At 38.8% G+C, this 21,429-nt stretch overlaps 1 protein-coding gene and 1 long non-coding RNA gene across 2 annotated transcripts in view; one reads left to right on the forward strand and one right to left on the reverse strand.

Moving 5' to 3' along the window:
- The window catches only part of LOC309815528, a 460,183-nt gene that overhangs the window by 295,897 nt on the left and 142,857 nt on the right, over positions 1 to 21,429 (reverse strand). The window lies entirely within an intron of this gene.
- TNIP3 (TNFAIP3 interacting protein 3) overlaps positions 13,939 to 21,429 on the forward strand; it is a 35,542-nt gene continuing 28,051 nt past the window's right edge. The window contains exons 1-4 of the mRNA XM_082611176.1: positions 13,939 to 14,067; positions 17,485 to 17,565; positions 19,508 to 19,573; positions 21,158 to 21,337. Coding sequence (XP_082467302.1) covers positions 14,032 to 14,067; positions 17,485 to 17,565; positions 19,508 to 19,573; positions 21,158 to 21,337 — 363 coding nt within the window. The 5' untranslated portion in view covers positions 13,939 to 14,031. The remainder of the gene's footprint in view (positions 14,068 to 17,484; positions 17,566 to 19,507; positions 19,574 to 21,157; positions 21,338 to 21,429) is intronic.

Genomic DNA, 21,429 nt, shown 5'->3' on the forward strand with positions numbered 1-21,429 from the left:
ATGTTCAGAGAGTAATATGAAACTTCTTGGAAAGTACAGTAAGTTGACACACGTTTTTTGTAACCACATTTGTTGAAAAAAACAAAAGATCTAGTTTCCATTTCCTTATTTCCTTTTTTAGAAAGTTAAGCTATTTCTTTATCAAAATAAAATTTTGATTATTGAAATCTTGTTTTCTCATCTCTAAAATGGGTTGTCACAAGAATATACTAAAGTGAGTGAAGGAGAGTGAAGCTGCACGCTCGCTCAGCAGCCGCAGGTCCCGCTGCTCCCCTGCTGCACCAACGCTGCAGCCTCAACTAGGATTTTCTCCTGATTTCATGCTTCTTGACCAGGGTCTCTTACTGTTCTGTGGAAGGTAGCTCTACACACGCCTCCTCTTCGAGGTAAATACTTAGGAGTGGAATTGCTGACTCGTATGGTTGCAAATCTGGGAGGTCCTTATCTTGGGATCATTTAATCTGCAGTTATCTTGCAGGCTCCACTGTGGCTGGAGGGTCCAAGTCGTCTTCACACAGATGTGTGGCAGTGGGTACTGGATATTGGCTGAGACTCCTCAGTTCTCCTCCACATGATCTCTCATCTTCTGCCGTGTGGCTGACAGGGTCTTGGTGCTCCAGCCTGGTGTCAGGCCTGAGCTTCTGAGGTGGGAGAGCTGACTTCAGGACATTGTCGACCAGAGACCTCCTGGCCCTACATAGTATCAATCGGCAAGACCTCTCCCAGAGATCTCCATCTCAATGGTAAGACCCAGCTCCCCGCAATGGCCAGCAAGCTCCAGTGCTGGACAGCCCATGCCAAACAACCAGCAAGACAGGAGCACAACCCCATCCATTAGCAGAGAGGCTGCCTAAAATAACACTAAGTTCACAGACACCCCAAAGCACACCACCAGACGCAGCCCTGCCCACCGGAAAGGCAAGATCCAGCCTCATCCATCAGAACACAGGCAGCAGTCCCCTCCACCAGGAAGCCTACAGAAACCACTGAGCCAAACTTACCCACTGCGAGCAGACACCAAAAACAACAGAAACTATGAACCTGCAGCCTGCGAAAAAGAGACCCCAAAGACAGTAAATTAAGCAAAATGAGAAGACAGTGCAATACACAGCAGATGAAGGAGCAAAGTAAAAACCCACCAGACCAAACAAATGAAGAGGAAATAGGCAGTCTACCTGAAAAACAATTCAGAGTAATGATAGTAAGGATGGCCCCAAATCTTGGAAATAGAATGGAAAAAATACAAGAAACATTTAACAAGGGCCTAGAAGAAGTAAGGAGCAAACAAGCAATGAAGAACAACACAATAAATGAAATTAAAAATTCTCTAGAAGGAATCAATGGCAGAATAACTGAGGCAGAAGAACAGATAAGTGACCTGGAAGATAAAATAATATAAATAACTACCACAGAGCATAATAAAGAAAAAAGAATTGAAAAGACTTGAGGACAGTCTCAGAGACCTCTGGGACAACATTAAATGTACCAACGTTCGAATTATAGGGGTCCCAGAAAAAGAAGAGAAAAAGAAAGGCTCTGAGAAAATATTTGAAGAGATTATAGTTGAACACTTCCTTAATATGGGAAAGGAAATAGTCAAGTCCAGGAAGTGCAGAGAGTCCCATACAGGAGAAAGCCAAGGAGAAGCACACCAAGACACATATTAATCAAACTGTCAAAAATTAAATACAAAGAAAAATTATTAAAAGCAGCAAGGGAAAAGCAACAATTAACATGCAAGGGAAATCCCATATGGTTAACAGCTGATCTTTCAGCAGAAACTCTGCAAGCCAGAAGGGAGTGACAGGACATATTTAAAGTGATGAAAGGGAAAAACCTACAACCAAGATTACTCTACCCAGCAAGGATCTCATTCAGATTAGACAGAGAAATTAAAACCTTTAGAGACAAGCAAAAGTTAAGAGGATTCAGAACCACCAAACCAGCTTTACAACAAATGCTAAAGGAACTTCTCTAGGCAGGAAACACAAGAGAAGGAAAAGACCTACAAAAACAAACTCAAAACAATTAAGAAAATGGTAATAGGAGCATACCTATTGATAATTACCTTAAATGTAAATGGACTAAATGCTCCAACCAAAAGATATAGACTGGCTGAAAGGACACAAAACCAAGAGTCATATATACTGTCTACAAGAGACCCACTTCAGACCTAGGGACACATACAGACTGAAAGTGAGGAGATGGAAAAATATATTCCATACAAATGGAAATCAAAAGAAAGCTGGAGTAGCAATTCTCATATCAGACAAAATAGACTTTAAAATAAAGGCTATTACAGGAGACAAAGAAGGACACTACATAATGATCAAGGGATCCATCCAAGAAGAAGATATAACAATTGTAATTATTTATGCACCCAACATAGGAGCACCTCAATACATAAGGCAAATGCTAACAGCCACAAAAGCGGAAATCGACAGTAACACAATCATAGTAGGGGACTTTAGCACCCTATTTTCACCAATGGACAGATCATCCAAAATGAAAATAAATAAGGAAACACAAGGTTTAAATGACACACTAAACAAGATGTACCTAATTGATATTTATAAGACATTCCATCCAAAAACAGCAGAATACATTTTCTTCTCAAGTGGTCATGGAACATTCTCCAGGGTAGATCATATCTTGGGTCACAAATCAAGCCTTGGTAAATTTAAGAAAATTGACATCGTATCAAGTATCTTTTCCGACCACAATGCTATGAGACTAGATATCAACTACAGGAAAAAAATCTATAAAAAATACAAATACATGGAGGCTAAACAATACACTACTTAATGACCAAGAGATCGCTAAGAAATAAAAGAGGAAATCAAAAAATACCTAGAAACAAATGACAATGAAAACATGATGACCCAAACCTATGTGATGTAGCAAAAGCAGTCCTAAGAGGGAAGTTTATAGCAATACAATCCTACTTCAAGAAACAAGAAACATTTCAAATAAACAACCTAACCTTACACCTAAAGCAATTAGAGGAAGAAGAACCAAAAACCTCCGAAGTTAGCAGAAGGAGAGAAATCATAAAGATCAGATCAGAAATAAATGAAAAAGAAATAAAGGAAACAATAGCAAAGATCAATAAAACTAAAAGCTGGTTCTTTGAGAAGATAAACAAAATTGATAAACCTTTAGCCAGACTCATCAAGAAAAAAAAAGAAGACTCAAATCAATAGATTTAGAAATGAAAAACAAGTAACAACTGACACTGCAGTAATACAGAGGATCATGAGAGATTACTACAAGCAACTATATGTCAATAAAATGGACACCCTGGGGCTTCCCTGGTGGCACAGTGGTTGAGAGTCCACCTGCCAATGCAGGGGACACGGGTTCATGCCCCGGTCTGGGAAGATCCCACTTGCCACGGAGCAGCTAGGCCCATGAGCCATGGCCACTGAGCCTGCACGTCCGGAGCCTGTGCTCCACAATGGGAGAGGCCACAACAGTGAGAGGCCCACGTACCACAAAAAACAAGCAAACAAACAAACAAACAAAAACCAATGGCATTTTTCACAGAACTAGAACAAAAAATTTCACAATTTGTATGGAAACACAAAAGACCCCGAATAGCCAAAGCAATCTTTAGAAAGAAAAATGGAGCTAGAGGAATCAGGCTCCCTGACTTCAGACTATACTACAAAGCTACAGTAATTAAGACAGTGTGGTACTGGCATAAAAACAGAAAGATAGATCAGTGGATCAGGATAGAAAGCCCAGAGATAAACCCACGCACATATGGCCAACTTATCTTTGATAAAGGAGGCAGGAATGTACAGTGGAGAAAGGACAGCCTCTTCAATAAGTGGTGCTGGGAAAACTGGACAGGGACATGTAAAAGTTTGAGATTAGATCATTCCCTAACACCATACACAAAAATAAGCTCAAAATGGATTAAAGACTTAAACGTAAGGCCAGACACTCTAAAACTCCTAGAGGAAAACACAGGAAGAATACTCTTTGACATAAATCACAGCAAGATCCTTTTTGACCCACGTCCTAGAGAAATGGAAATAAAAACAAAAATAAACAAATGGGACCTAATGAAACTTCAAAGCTTTTGCACAGCAAAGGAAACCATAAACAAGGTGAAAAGACAACCCTCAGAATGGGAGAAAATATTTGCAAAGGAAGCAACTGACAAAGGATTAATCTCCAAAATTTACAAGCAGCTCATGCAGCTCAATATTAAAAACAAACAACCCAATCCAAAAATGGGTAGAAGACCTAAATAGACATTTCTCCAAAGAAGACACAGATTGCCAACAAACACATGAAAGGATGCTCAACATCACTAATCATTTGAGAGATGCAAATCAAAACTACAATGAGGTATCACCTCACTCTGGTCAGAATGGCCATCATCAAAAAATCTACAAACAATAAATGCTGGAGAGGATGTGGAGAAAAGAGAACCCTCTTGCACTGGTGGTGGGAATGTAAATTGATACAGCCACTATGGAGAACAGCATGGAGGTTCCTTAAAAATCTAAAAATAGAACAACCATACAACCCAGCAACCCCACTACTGGGCATATAACCTGAGAAAACCATAATTCAAAAAGATACATGTACCACAGTGTTCATTGCAGCATGATTTACAATAGCCAGGACATGGAAGCAACCTAAGTGTCCATTGACAGATGAATGGATAAAGAAGATGTGGCACATATATACAATGGAATATTACTCAGCCATAAAAAGAAATGAAACTGAGTTATTTGTAGTGAGGTGGATGGACCTAGAGTCTGTCATACTGAGTGAAGTAAGTCAGAAAGAGAAAGCCAAATACCATATGCTAACACATATATAGGGAATCTAAAAAAAAAAAAAAAACCGGTTCTGATGAACCTGGGGCAGGACAGGAATAAGGACGCAGACATAGAGAATGGACTTGAGGACACAGGGAGGGGTAAGGGTAAGCTGGGACGAAGTGAGAGAATAGCATTGACATATATACACTACCAAATGTAAAACAGATAGCTAGCAGGAAGCATCTGCATAGCACAGGGAGATCAGCTCGGTGGTGCATTGTGACCACCTAGAGGAGTGGGATAGGGAAGGTGGGAGGGAGACGCAAGAAGGAGGGGATATACGTATACATATAGCTGATTCACTTTGTTATACAGCAGAAACTAACACAACATTGTAAAGCAATTATACTCCAATAAAGATGTTAAATAAATAAATAAATAAATAAAATTGAGTGAAAATGTGAAAGCATTTTGTAAGTAACTGTAAAGGGCTGAAACACAGCACTGTTATTATTATTATTATTATTACACTAGTGGGATTAGCTTGAGCCTCAAAGTCCTCTTAGTTTTTCTCATACAATTACTGGCTTTCTCTTTGAATTCCATTATTTAATTTTCACTTGTGGTAATCGTGGAGTATTTCAATCCTTTTTTTGTTAGGAAAAAACGTTGCTTTTTTGTGTGAGGACCTGTTTACTGTTCCCTGGGAAATGTTTGAATAGTTGGCTGGAAAAACAGCAAGTTCTTAGGCAACAAGAAGGCCTGTCTCAACTCAGCTGCTGCACTTTGTGGTGTTTGAAGCTCACAGTTGGCAACCTGGGTGAAGTCATTTAAATGAGCTATGTATCTTTCTCTTATCTCTAAGTTCAGCTAGTAGTTTTTAGTCTTATAGTTCTAAAAGTATAATCACATCTCAAAACTAAACAGATGAGTGGGTAAAGAGGCCAGGTTGTGTTTCCCAAAATATCACCATGCCTTATCTATGACATATTATTCCTCCATTCATTACAAAGATTTTAAAAGCTTCCACTATGCATGAATATCAGGTATATGTCCAGATTAGGAGGTCTTGCTGTGTCTGTCCACCTTGAACTCTATTTTATAATAAGGTATAACACCAGGCACCACAGGAAAACAGACACACAGGTCTGTAAGCTAAAATCGAACTCTAAGACACAAGTAAAACTGTTATATAAGAAGGGAGACAGAAACTCTCCCTAACACTTGAGAGGCGTCCATTGTTGGACAGATGGCTGTCTATTGGATAGAAGTGAGGCAATAAACTCAAGCTCCCCTTGGTTAATAAGTAAGAGACACTTTTGAGTAGGACACTTTCTTACTCAAAGGTTTTCTCTTCCATCGCTTGGAGGATTTGCCCCAAGTTCCACAAGAGAGAGAGTTAGAGAACACTGGAAGATGCAGGTTATCCTTTCGAAGATGTGAGCAGTAGGTGCAAGAGGATTCCATCTGCCTCTGAACATAGTGATGCTGGAAGCTCCAAAGCAGACTGCTTCGGTGGCCAGGAGAGCAGCATGCCAACATGAGGGTGTGTTAGTGGAGGAAGCCACCAAGTCTTGAAATGAAGGGTGACATCTGGGTGGAAATTATAATACATTTTATAATTTTAATGGAATAAACAAACATAAGGCATCCAGGAGGCTGCAAAGAGAAGAAAATGAATTCGGAGTGTCAGGGCTTCTAGCAAACAAACTTTTGGAGCTAAAAGTATTATCCTTACTTTTGGAATCATTGCCCTCTCCTAGACTTAGATGACTTCAGCAATTACATTTGAAAAAACTTTAGATATGTCTTTCTTATTATGCAGAAGGAAGAGTAACATCAGCCTCTGGGTTCAGAGATTTGTAAATTTGTGACACTATTAAGGAAGCTAAATTCTTGGCTTGGGAGATACCACGAATAAACACGTTCATAAGAGTTGTTTAGCAAATATGTATTCTTTATATTCTTGATCTGTTTAGCTTTGTGACAGAATGTGGATCTCTCGTAGGGACTTCCAAACCAAAGATGGGTTTTGGAATCTAATGCCTCAAGAAGACTTCTTTCTCAAGCAAGCCTTCCCATTTCTAGTTTGGTTAGAAACAATTTCTTTAATGGACGTGGGGAAAATACTAGCGAAATGGGCACTTTCAGCCCTCACTGAAGAAGGTTCATCATATTCTAATGTCTACCATCTAGATGAAATGCATCTTAAGACTCTTTTTACCTTCTTTTGTACTTGTGAGGGGAGTGAGGCTGGACCCACAAAGTATATAAATATCTTTTCCTATGGGATTCTGGGATAGGTAGCAAAAAGTGAGATAATTTATTCCTTTTTTTTTCTCCAGTAAGGAAGATTTACTTTTTTAAAGTAAATGTTCCTTAAATCAGTAAGATCAGCTAGTAAATATTTGCAATATTTTCAAGCTCTCATATTGAGAGATTTTCTTTGAGTCAGGCTCATTTTCAAACAAAACAGTCCCAATGTACACTATTTGATCACTTGTGTTTTCACAAGTCATCACCGTAGGCTCCCATTATTCCCACGTCATCTTTATATGTACATGCCCTTTCTTAATTACTATATGTAACTATAATTTTTGCTTTTAAAAATAGTATCTAGGGGGCTTCCCTGGAGGCTCAGTGGTTGGGAGTCCGCCTGCCGATGCAGGGGACACGGGTTCGTACCCCGGTCCGGGAAGATCCCACATGCCACGGAGTAGCTGGGCCCGTGAGCCATGGCCGCTGAGCCTGTGCATCCAGAGCCTGTGCTCCGCAACGGGAGAGGCCACAGCAGTGAGGGGCCTGCGTACCACAAAAAAAAAAAAAAAAAAAAAAAATTCAAATATATAGCCAAGTTGAAAGGATTTTATGGTGTACACCCATAGATTTTACTATTAAAACTTCACTCTACTTGTTTATCATATATCTATCCATCTACCCACCGCACGTTTCATCCATCCATCCATTACTTTTTGAAGCAGTTCAAAATAAATTTCACAGAAGGAATTAATCTTTAAAAAAAATTTTTTTAATATATTACTTTCAGAAATACTAGCTCTTGAAATTCAAAGCTTTGGTTTTCAGGATGGTCTCTAGAGTTTGAAGAGTCTATTTTGAAATTCAAAGGCTGAACAGGGACTGTTTTTCCCTTTGCATTCAATGACAAACTTACTCAGCCCCAAGACGAAAAATGTCTCTTACTGAGCAAAGAAAGGATTAGTTACATGAAACAAAGAACCATATGTGTTTGGGGGAATCACCAGTTAATACTTCAAGAGATTAACTTATCTCATAAGATATAAGAAGGCACTGTACAAATGTAGGAGATATTATTGAAGACCACATTTATAACTTTTAAAAATTCCCTCGTAACATGTATAATCATTTATATTATTTATTTATTAAATATTAACTAGGATTAGGAGAAAAAAATTTAAGGGGGTTTTGTATGGAGACAAAATAATATTGATCACATAACCAAAATAAAAAAGGGTGAAATATTTACCTATAAAATGAATAAAAAGAAAATACATTTAAACAGAACAGCTTTTTAAAAATGGATACCCCTACTTGATCCTTTCTGATTTGGAGACAAGACATATAACTTTGTTTATCCCTGTGGTCATTCTCCTCTGGGCTGTGTTCTGAGATGTAGAAGTACACCTACTGAAAATTTATACATAAACAGGTTTATTTTTTTAAAATGTGTATGTCACTACTCTGTACTCTGAAGGTACTATGTCAGTTCCCAAGGCTGAAATGATAAATATCGACCCTACCTTCAAGAAACTTACAGCCTTGGGAGAGAAAGGTACATAAAATTAATGACAGTTTTACAGTAAGTGCAGGAATTGATGCTTCACAAAGTGCCCTGGATCACAAAGGAGGAAGTAACTAACTGCTCTGGAAAACCAGGGGAGACTTCAAAGGGGCTGGTGGTCAGGCTGTGTCAGCTGGTTTACTGCTTTGGGCAGTGCTGAGAAATCTTTAGACATGGAAGTTTCATAAATTCTGCAGTTTCCTAAAGACTAGAGAATAGTCATCAAAATCCAATTTGCCCTGTGATGTATATGCAACGCAGTAAAAACTAAAAGTGTGCAGTGGAAACAGACATGTATGTACTGCATGGAAGAAGTGCTTCAAAGCGCCAACCTGGAGGGACATAAGCCTGTATCCCCCTTGAGGCTGTGGAATTTGGGACATGCCTCTCATGGGACTCTTGTAGTCCAAACCCAGGTTTGGGGTATGAAAGAGAGGTAATTTACTAGTTTGGAGGCCAAGAAGTTGACTTTTCTGATCTTGAGATCTTCTACAACCTCTTGAGAAGATACATGACTCTGCAACATTACAGATTTAGTTTTGGGTGAGGAGGAGGCTTTACATGTGTCTGAGCACTGTGTGTACTTGCATAGGCACTAACATAATTGGCACTATTTTAGGTTCGAGAAATACAGAATGAACACAACAGACAACAACTGCTGTCATGGAGTTTAAGTTCTAATGGTGGGAGGCAAAGAACAAAGACGAAAAATATATAGGGTATGATACACAGTGCTGTGGAAAAACTATAGCAGGAAAGCACTGGGATGGAGAGTAATTTTAAATGTGGGGGGGTAGGTAAGATCTTAATAAAGAGATGACATTGAAGCAATTACCCATTTGGGGTGGAGGGTGGGATGAGCCATGAGGTTATCTAGGAGAAAGATAGTTCTGAGTGGACAGAACAGGGAGCGCACACGAGAGGTTCATGGACCAGCAGTGTGGCCAGGACATAGAGCAGAGTGAACAAACAGGAGGATACTGAGAAAGAGGCCAGAGGGGCACAGGCTAGAGTATCTAGTACCCTGTGGGCCACTATAAAGAGTTTTGCTTTCACTCTGAGATGGGAAGCCATTGAAAGGTTTTGAGCAGAGGAGTGACACGAAATGACATATTTTAAAGATTCACAGTGGTTACTGGGCTGAGAATAGATGAGAAAGGAGCAAGAGGGGAAGCAAGGAACATTGCAATAATATTGCAATAATCCAGGTAGGAGATGATGGTGGCTTGATCAATGCAAAGATGCTAAGCATCTTGCCCAAGGTCACATATCTAGTAAAGGATGGAACTAGGATTTGACACAGAGACAGATGTCAGTAACTACAGGATGCTCTCTTAAGAATTTTCATGTGAGGGCTTCCCTGGTGGCGCAGTGGTTGAGAGTCCGCCTGCCGATGCAGGGGACACGGGTTCGTGCCCCAGTCCGGGAAGATCCCACATGCCATGGAGCGGCTGGGCCCGTGAGCCATGGCCGCTGAGCCTGCGCGTCCGGCGCCTGTTCTCTGCAACGGGAGAGGCCACAACAGTGAGAGGCCCGCGTATCGCCAAAAAAAAAAAAAAATTTTTTTTCATGTGAATAAAATCAGGAAGTAATCATTAAAGTTTCCATTTTGAAAATTTATAAAATTGCACCTTTATTTCGCTCTCTCCTTAAACGGGGAAGTCTCTAGGCTCTTGTGGCAACATGCTGCTCTCCTTTTTGTGTATGTTTATAGAGAGACTAAAAAATGTTCAGATAGATCGGGTATAAGCTGTGAGGAAAAAGAGGAGTCAAGGATCACTCCAAAGTTCTTAGTCCAGAGCATGAAATTTGTCATTGTGATGAGGAAGACAAGTTTTGTGAGGGAAGATCAAGAAATAGCTTTTATATAAGTGGATAAGGAGGTACCTATTAAGCAACCAAACAGGTATGGTGAGTAGGCAATTAATATAGGTGTCTGGAGTTCAGAGGTGTGGCTCATTCTGAGTGCCCCAGGTGAACTGACTATTAAATATTTTGATTACCGCGAGATGTTAAGTATTTCAAATATTACTTTTGATAATATCTATTAAGTGGTATTGCAGTTGTCATTCTAACCCATTTAGTACATAATGTGCATAGCCAGGTTTATTTTTACTAAAAAGCCACTTTGATCATATAATTCCTTTCCTCAAGGGTCTTTAGAAGTGCCCCATGACCTATGCAATAAACTTAAAATTTCTTAGTCTGAAATTAAAAGCCTTTCACAATTTGATCCAAATCGACTTTAGATAGACCACATGAGCCCCCCTCTAGTTACACTGAGCTTGCTATAATCCTTCATATTTAGGCTTGTCCATCTCAGTTTCATTTAAGTTGCTCCCCTTACAATAATATATCTCAGTTCTCACCATCTATGAAAATCCTATCCAGCCTTCAAGGCCCAGCAGATATTCCAAATCCTGCAATAATGATTAAAGCTCTGAATGAGCTCTCTCTGAATTCTTACAGTCATTTCTCTCTCTCTCTCTCTCTCTCTCTCTCTCTCTCTCTCTCTATATATATATATATATATATATATATATATATTTATTTATTTATTTATAGATATGTAAATTTCATTAGAAGTAGGAACTTTTGTTACTTTTGTTTATTTTCCTTTGGAACCCACTTAGTGCCATGTGCATAGTAAGTGATGTGTAAATGATTGATGGTCCCTATCTTTAAGGTCATATTATTATTAACATCTAATCTCTTCTATGTATTATCACAGACAGCAACCCCAGGAAGAAGACACCTCTACTATCCCTAGTTTACAAATGTGGAAGTTGAGACTTAGGGCCCTTAAGCATCATCCCCAGATTTACAAGCAGTGAAGGTAGAGCTGAGATATGAATCCAGATGACTGGACTCTAGAGTCAGATGTTTAGTCACCACTACGTACACTGTCTCCTATCTAGATAGCACATACACTTAAAAATCTATGCAAATAGATTCAGGAAGCAAAGGAGGTTTTTTAACCCCCATTCTAAATGGATATTAAAGAAAAAGCCATGTTTATTTTACCTGCCAAAGAACACCTCCAAGCATGTATAGAAATGTGATGATCTCTCTTGAACTAATTTTGAGAGAATTATCATCAACCGGAATGATAGTTACAGACCACTGACCGGTAGTTCCTTGGTCCTTTACTTCACCATATTTCCCTCTGTTAGTTATTTTCCTCTAGAGATTATTTTAGTCACTTGAGAAATGAGGACTCTTCAAAATCACTTTGGAAACATGGAGTGACATGTCCATTTTTCTGAAAGTTATTGCAGCTAGTGAGACTTCTCATGAAACAAAGCTTGACTAAAAGCCAAACTCTTAAAGTATATAGCATATGTGAAAGGGATGGAGGTGAGGTGAAGAAGGCATATGTAACAGAAAATATCCAGTTTATTCCTAGGACAGTACTAATGCAAATTCCTTTTTTCTCAAACTGAACTTGGGACACTCCAGAAGAGTTATTGTTTATTCATAAATCACCACATGGCTCTCTGGAGCTAAAAGAAAATCTGTTTGTTGTTAAACTGCCATAGCAGAAAAAGAGGGGAAAAAATTATAATAAAAAATGCAAAGATACAGGATTTCCATTCAGTAGAATCACTCACATCATGATGGGCTACAACAATGAATGTGCAACAGGATACGCATACAGAGGGGACCCAAAGACGACAGTGCCTGGCCAGAAAATGTTCTTTCTAACCATTTCTTTAGGTCAGTGTTAACACATCCACTGGGTTATTATTACCAAATACACAAATAAGGCTGAAGGGAAACTTGAACCATATATAATTATGTTTTGTGTGTGTGTGTGTGTGTGTGTGTGTGTGTGTGTGTGTCTATTTGCAGCAGGGATTGGGAGGGAAAAAATATATTTTTACGTTATTGTCTTTTTTATTCTTTTCTGATGAGTAGATTTTACTGTTAATGAAGTGTCAGTCTCCAGGAAATCCCTGCTTATATTCCCTAAAATCAAATCATATGTGAGTCATAAGTTTTACCTTTAGAACTCTGAACAATTTCATTCCCACTTGTATTTTTGGATATTGCCTTAAGGAAATATCATTCTATTTCACTCAAGTGTACCCCCCGAACAGACCAAGAAACCAGCAGAAAGTAAACACACACACACACACACACTCCAGGTGGAGAGAGCCACAGATATCAGGGGGTGGGACCAGTTCAGGAAGCAGAGGGAATTCAGTTCGTCTGGAGCCCAAGAATTGGAGATGGGTAGAAGATCTAAAGGAGAAAAAGGAGGGCCAAATCTTAGCCACCCATTCATTCCCTTTTAAAGAATCTGAATTTAAGGAGTTTTAGGATTTATCCTACATATATGTGGATATCAAATAGGGAGGTCTAAAGAAAAATGTAAATTAAGTGATTGACTAAATTCTTCCTTTTCTCCTTTCAGCAACACATTCTTTCCTTTCTATATTGTTGCCTTTTCTCCTGTTCCCTCTCCTCCAAGTCAAGAATGAGGTCTTCTGCTCTATCACGGCCCATCTGTGTAGCTCCAAGCATCTGCTTTCTGTGCTTTTTTTTTTTTAACATCTTTATTGGAGTATAATTGCCCTACTTATCATGTGCTCCATTATCTCAGTGCCCTGTAAAACGACAAGCCAACTCATTAAAGCTAAATGTTAGTGCAAAGATTTTACTTCCATGGGATCATGGAGAAAATGTGGACAACCTATGGAAAAGACAGTCTTGAGACTTTAAACTTGAGAACCAAGTTTAAACTTCCTGCCAGTACGGAAGATTAGTTTTACGAACAATACCCGGTAACTTTGTAATGAATTATTTTCTTTTTAGTTCCATGAGAATTTCATATGACTCATTAAATTCTGCACAGCTAAGCTGACATGTATAAGGCACTGCCAGAAAATCCTTCCCTTAGGGAAGCAAGGAACTGGGCTGTCAAAAAGTCAACAGTTACCTAATTGATCTGGAAATACAGTGAAGTTACGGCAGCTTGTCTACTGAGGAAAGACTTGGCTTGCCTAGGCTTTCTGTGGTAACTTCTTCCTCCAGTGGGAGAAACTGCCAGTAAGGGAAGAATGGCAATTTACATACCATAGCAAGGCTTATCTGCCTTGTGTGTTAGTCACAGCCTGCAGCTTGAGACATCCTGGGAAATCCCTTATCTGGAAGAGAAGAAAAGTTATAATCACACTTGCTGTGCTTTTATCTTATTCTGTATAATTCACATACAGAGTCACTGCTGTACATTGTCAGTGAAAAACTGTTGCTATTATTTTCTATCATCAGTTAACTATTTGTGTGGTATTTTAAAAATTATATATATATTTGCTCTGACTTTAAAATAAACCATTAAGAGATATTTTCTTTGCTTTTTTCTTTCTGCTCTCCAAGACTCCAGGAAAACCAGCTTCCGTGGCACATTTCCTACAGTGCACAACTAGAATGAGTGGTACAGAAAGTTCTACTGAGCATGCAGAGGTAAGAACGCATTTCTAGGGGATGAATTGACCATATATATCAACGACAGCATTGCTAATGGCAAATTATGCAATGATTAATAAGAGTAGAAATGGCTAGTTTGCTTTCTTTAGCTAAGATCTGCTCTATATATTTCAAGAATGTTATTCAACAAAGGAAAAATATCTAGGTGACTAGTTACATTTCCTTTGACACCTCTGAGCTACATTTCTTCTTTTACAAAGTGAGAAATAAAATCTTGTCCTGTCAGTTTTTCAATTCTATGTGTTTCATATTTTGCTCTTGATTTCAAGGAATCTGGTTTAATGTAAAATGTAAAAAGAATATTATATTTGTGTGGTTAGAAATAAAAGCTATTATAGCAATAGAGTATCTATGGTAAAATACTTCTATATACGTAATTAATACCACAGTCATTGTTCTGTTACTGGTTACTGCAACAGATACTTATTAATTGAATGAATGAATGAAAGTGCTTTCTTAAAGATTTTTTTAGAGATAACTAAGATATAATAGGAAACTGAGACTTTTTGGTACATTTAGGTATTTAATTTAGCAGTCTCAGAACTTGGATCTTTTAGAAGTTGGTCTGGTTATTAGGGTAAATGAGAAATCAAGGTCCAAATACTTTGAACACAGATTACATTTTATAGGGAATAAATGTTCTTAAATGAGCCCTTAGAAGGACCAGTGACTAAAAATCTTTCTATGCCTTTATTAGCAACTGGGAAGCACAACAAAAACAAGTGAAAAGTTTCCCCAAAACTTTGTATTTAATTGGTTTTCTTTCATTTTAACGCACACCTAAGACATATGAATGGTGGTAAAATGTTGATGAATCCTCAGATAAATCCCTAGTGATACATTTTTGACTTATAAGCCATACCTATTGCTGTGCTTTCTTTGTCTTGCAGATTTAATATCTTTACTAAATCATTTTATAAATGATTTTTATAAAGTTATTTAAAAATACCTCATTTATAAGAAAATCAAGGGTCAAAATATTTCATAATTCTTTTCCAGAGAAAATTATATATGGAAAAAATGCATACTATCTGATTACTCTTAATCTAGGTTCCCAGAAAGTAGGGTCATACAAATATTTGTTGGTCACAGATTTTGGGGTTTTTTTGGTCTATATCACAAATAGAAAAAAGACTGTTTGAGGACCTAAAATTCATATTCCGAAGCATGGTATGGAATGGAGGAATCTTGAACTTTAGTGTAACTCATGATAATCAGTGATATTTATTTACAAATAGAGGTGGGATAAATAGGTGGAGCACAGAGGATTTTTAAGACAGTGAAACTATTCTCCATGATACTACAAATGATAGATACATGTCATTACACATTCATCTAAATCCATAGACTATACAACAGCGAACCCTAATGTAAACTGTGGATTTGGGTGATAATGATGTGTCAATGTAGGCTCATCTATTAACAAATATACTACGCTGATGGGGGGTGCCAATAATGGGGAAGACTACCCATTTGTTGGGGCAATAGGTATGTGGGAAATCTCTATACTCTCCACTCAATTTTTCTGTGAACCTAGAGCTGCTTTAAAAAGTAGTCTATCGGGCCTCCCTGGTGGCGCAGTGGTTGAGAGTCCGCCTGCCGATGCAGGGGATACGGGTTCGTGCCCCGGTCTGGGAGGATCCCATATGCCGCGGAGCGGCTGGGCCCGTGAGCCATGGCCGCTGGGCCTGCGCATCCGGAGCCTGTGCTCCGCAACGGGAGAGGCCACAACAGTGAGAGGCCCGCATACAGCAAAAAGAAAAAAAAAAAAAAAAAAAAAGTAGTCTATTAAAAAGAAGAAAGAGGTGCTATGGCTCCCTTTCAGAAATTCTGATCAGTGTTCAGGGTGCCCTATGTTTAGCAAGCTCCCAGGGTGATTCTGATGTGCTCTAGTGGTGAGAACCACTGGTCTAGAATCCAGTCTCACCAAACCTCTGCTTCACAGAGCTCAGGACACACTAAGTAGGGTTGGCTTACAGCATTCTCCAAATCAGAGATGCCTAATATTTAGCCTGTGTTGATCCAGGGTAAGTCCAATCCCTTGGAAGTCTTCCTAAAAAAGGGAAATCTCAATTGCAGGACCCAACATACTTGTCACCTGGAAATTGATGTCACTTCTGGCACTGGGCTAAACCACCTTGAGGTCAGAAGCAGGTATAATCATTCTGATTGTGTTGACCTACAGAAGAATGTCTCTTTAAATGCAGTCTTAGTTACACATGGATCTGAATAAGAAGTAGCTAAGAAAACTAAGAACAGCATCTATAGAGGTATATAATACCCTCGAATCCTAAAACATTGTGAGACAAAGGTAAATAGAGAAAAGATACAAAATAGTTTTATAAATCATTTCTAATGAAAAAAGTCCTTGAAATCCTATGATGATTGCAAAACAGCATTTCCTGTAACGTTTGTGGCAAAGACCAACATGTTTTGAAAATATTTCTTAATTGTTCATGAATACCCTTAAGCAATTTCGTGGTCCACAATAGCTATTGAGCCTGAAACTGAATAGCAGATTTAGGGACGACCCTCATCACCCCATTCATTGTATTACTTATATGACTCAGCCATGCATGGTTTTAAGACTATTGAATTAAAACAGAGAAAACAGTACTTAAGAGAACTTTGTTGATGGTCAATTTAGACAGATGGCAGGCAGTTTCCAGAGCTTTTGTGCTTTCTTTAAATGAATAATATTTTTTTAAAAAAACTGAAAAGAAAGGTGGTTGATTTTTCACCATACCAATGATTTATTATTAATCTAAATTTGTCACCTAGTAGCTTTATACAAAGGGCTGGTGAAAATTACAAAATACCAGATAATCTATGCCCACCTCTATAACATAATCATAATGATGTTCATTGAGGTAGTTAATTTATTGTATTATTGTTTCAGAATCAATTTGTTGCCATTTAACTGTAGTGTGTTGGTCTTTTTTTCTTGGTGTTTCTATCACTTCTCTGAATTTTGCCAGGGCCACTCTTCAGATCATGGGTATGTGTACAAAAATGATTTTTTAGAAATGTTTACCAGGTAAATACCTAACATATATCCATGAAACTTACCTGATTTCTATATACATTCTACTCTGAATTTTCATTTTTTTGGAAAAGGATTGAAATCCAAATTCATAAAACCCTAATTTCTTGCTTGCCCATTATATAGATACATTTGTAATTTATTAGAGAATTATTTTGGTACTTAATTCATATAAAAGAGTCTAAAATAGAAAGTTTTTTCATCAACAGGTCTCTTTGAAGGACTATGGTGTGAGCATTATTATTGCTAAAATATTTTTATGAATTACAACATGAGAGTTTGTGAAGAGAAGAATTTCTCCTGTTTATAGACTATTCTGTTTCACTCTTTTTCTTTTTTTTTTTTTTAAGTGGACTCAATCATTGAGAAGAAAGAACTTAACAAATTCCCTTGAACAAAAGATAAGGTGCCTGGAAAAACAGAGAAAAGAGGTAATTTTGAAACATTAGTTGAAGCAACATGTGCCGTGGATTAATTCTGAGAATAAAATAGGCACCTAGTGCCTTTTATTTTTGTTATTGGGTCATAGTATTTAACTTAAGGATACTGGACTGCATTATTTTGAGAGCAAATACTTCTTTCTTATTCACCTACATATCTCTTACTCGGTCTCTCAGTGCTTGTGCAAATGAATAAAAATGACAAAGCCATAAATCCAATAATTATAATCTTAATTTTTTTCAAAACTTAGACATTTCCTCCACATGGGCTAGGTGAGCTTATCATCTGTGCCCTTTATGCTGGGCACTTGACACACCTTGAAACTCAAACTGTCAGAGGCTTTATTGTATCATTGATTAGGTGCTATGACTTCATGAGTTGGGCATCTGACCAACAGGGGTTAAGGGGTTAAGCATTATCATAAAAGAAATTTGTTTTAAAGTGTCATTGGGAATGTGATGGATATTATTTTGAGTTCCGTTTTTCTGAGTTTAATGAATATTAGAATCTCTTTATTCTCCTTGACAGAGAAAGAGGTAAAAAGTTAACAATTGGCACTCTGTTGTCAATTTTGTAATTCCTTTTCAAAATCATTTTCTATGCTAGAGCCTTCGTGTTTTCTTCTATGGTTTCCTCTACCCTTCTTTGATACTGCATAAAATAGTGTGCCCTTCTGGAAAATTACTGAACTATAGCAGAGTAATGTTACCATAGCATAGAAATGTTAGTCCCTAAAATAACAACAGATCAGGGATCTTTACATAATAATATTATATAGTCTTATACTAAATAGTCATATCTATTTCCAGCATAAGAGTTACCTCACAATTGCCACTCCGGATTAGATATTTTGTTTTGTTATTGAGAGAAAGTCTTGCTACATCTTAGTCATTGTGACACTCTTCTCCATGTTTGTCCCATATTTATTGGTGTTGGAATTTCTCTTAATGTGGAAAATTGTGGACTTCCCTTACAAGAAAACTGAAAACAGGTCTTAGTGTTTTTTCTTTCATCTATTTGGCACACAGTTTTAAAACTTTCAAATTGTTTGCAGCCTAAATTGTTTCTAAATATTGTCTTACGACAAAACTATTATTCCCTGAAAAAGCTATGCTTTCAAAAAGGTGATATTATCCATTAGCTGAGTATATAATACAAATCATGTACCGATTTAAAAAAAAAAACACAGTATTGCAAGCAAATGATTATCAGTTAATTGAACTTGGAATTTTTAAATATAAATTCTATCTTTAAAAAGCTAGAAGAGGGCCTCCCTGGTGGCGCAGTGGTTGAGAGTCCGCCTGCCGATGCAGGGGATACGGGTTCGTGCCCCGGTCTGGGAGGATCCCATATGCCGCGGAGCGGCTGGGCCCGTGAGCCACGACCGCTGGGCCTGCGCATCCGGAGCCTGTGCTGCGCAACGGGAGAGGCCACAGCAGTGAGAGGCCCGCATACCGCAAAAAGAATAGAAAAAAAAAAAAAAAAAAAAAAAAAAAAAAAAAAAAAGCTAGAAGAAATATTTCATTATAATAATCAATGTAAGCACATAAAAATATGGAAAGGTTTGAAAAAAGGCCCTTCAAATAAATATTAATAACCCATTAATACTTACAATTTTTTATCAGATTCTGGTTAGATTAAACAAGAAGATGAAAATTCAAATAACTAAGCAAAGTTAGAAGTTGCTAATAAACTGTTCAACTGGCTAGTCAAGATATACCTAAGGCTTAATAGTTTTTCATATGTGAACCAATTATGAAAGGCAAATGTGTTCAATTAACTTATCCCAGATCTACCAGAACTTGGTGGAAGGAATACTGTCTTCACCCATGGCTTCCAAAGCCTTAGTAGCCTCGAAAAGTGATTTCATTTTGGCTAAATTTCCAAATGGGCAAAATCCTTTGTTGCTTTACCAAACTTTAATCATTTCAGCTCCTGGAAGTTAACCAGCAATGGGATCAGCAATTTAGAAGCATGAAAGAGTTATATGAAAGAAAGGTAAACACCTCTCTGTTTGGTATTTGCTTTCAATCGGTAATCTGGGGGAGACAAGTATGTGAAGATTCTCATTGATTTCAACTACAGGAGATTTGTGGGTAGCCAGCTGTCTGTTGTAAAATGATGAGGGGGAGGGTGCTGAGTGCATTATTGGCCTCTCCGTACTGAAGATTAATGAACGAAGGAATGTGTCAGTGAATTGTCTTAAGCATGGCAAAAGAAAGGTACTAAATATAGCCCCCAGTGCTGTCTCTAGAGTTCTTGCCCACATTTATCATAGCTCACACAGTATCCTGGCCTCAGCTTTGTTACTAGCAGCCATAAAAACACAAGGTTATATGTGAGGTGAGAAATGGCTTAAAGTTCATATTTTTATGCAAGGCTACTTCTCTAATTCGTTATAGCATAAGCTGTTTTCCACAGAAAAAGAGACAAGCAGTGTTAACAGCGAAAGTGTGAGGGGAAGTGGGGAATCCCTTCTCTCCAAAGCATGTTCTCTGTCAAGACACTTTTGCTTTGGTGAGAAAGAATTTTTTGGGGGGGAAATATATTTTAAAGGGTAAAAGTCAGTTTGTAATTTAAAACCATTCCATGTTCTAAAAGAGAGGAAAGAGAAGGTAAACTCTCCAAAATAATTCAGAATCAAGAAACTTGACCACAAGTGAGTAATACATTAGTATTGCTCTTTTCTTCCTCATTTTGATACTCAGAGTATTAAATTTGGAAAGAGCAGGATAACGTTTCACTACACCAGGCCATGGTCAAGCCACCTTACAATATTCAGTCTGGACAGCTTTGGGATCTCCAAATTTTAAAGCACATGATCCCAGAGAAAATTGTTTAAGCTGCCTTCCTGAATGGCTTGCAGCTGCATGAAGACCCAGGGTTAACAATGGTCACAGTTCCCATTTTGATCAAGTGCCTGTCCTTAAGGCTTTTCTCACTGGACCCTTGTCACTCAGACGACTAATCTGGCATTTAGTAGCAGGTCAAATGCTGCAGGTTACTGATGAGTTAAAGGTCATGTCTTTTTTTTCGGCAAGGTAGGCATATTCACTTATCCCCTATCCTTCGCTGTCCTTTTCAGATCAGATGAGGCACACCTTGCAAGCTGAGGATAGAATGACAAGCCTAGAAGGCTCCCGTAAGGTCTACGGGTTTATTTCCTCGAAAGTGGTGTGCTCTAGAGAAAGGAGGCTGGAGGCCGTTTTGGTGTTTGCTTTTTTTTTTTTCTTGTAGAGGAAACTTCTTTTTAAAAGCAAAAGACCCCGGGCTTCCCTGGTGGCGCAGTGGTTGAGAATCCGCCTGCCAATGCAGGGGACACGGGTTCGTGCCCGGGTCTGGGAAGATCCCACATGCCGCAGAGCGGCTGGGCCCGTGAGCCATGGCCGCTGAGCCTGCGCGTCCGGAGCCTGTGCTCCGCAACGGGAGAGGCCACAACAGTGAGAGGCCCGCGTACCGGAGAAAAAAAAAAAAAAAAAAAAAAAAAAGCAAAAGACCCGATCTTGGTTTGGGGCGGTGGAAAGAAGAGCCACTCCCTAGGGGATGCCCAAGACTGAGCCAGTTCTGTCCCCGGGTGCTTAGGCTGGGAATAAATCCAGGGGGTTGTGGGCTTCAGGCGAGGTGTCTGCAGCTGTCTGTGAACCACTTCTACAGGTCGCAGGGCTGAAAACGAAACTGGACGCCGCAGAAAGCTTCCTAGGCACGCTGGAGAAGGCGCTGCAGCAGAGCCAGAGGGAGAGCGACCTGCAGCAGCGCGAGGAGGTGGGCGGGGATCGGGGAGCGACCTCCCCGCCCCCAGGAGCGCGCGGTAGCGGGTAGGGGGGGGTCCCCTGCCTCCAGACGGTTGAGAACCA

Source organism: Mesoplodon mirus, assembly GCF_964341445.2.
Source record: "Mesoplodon mirus genome assembly, chromosome: 2".
NCBI classification, from domain to species: Eukaryota; Metazoa; Chordata; class Mammalia; order Artiodactyla; family Ziphiidae; genus Mesoplodon; species Mesoplodon mirus.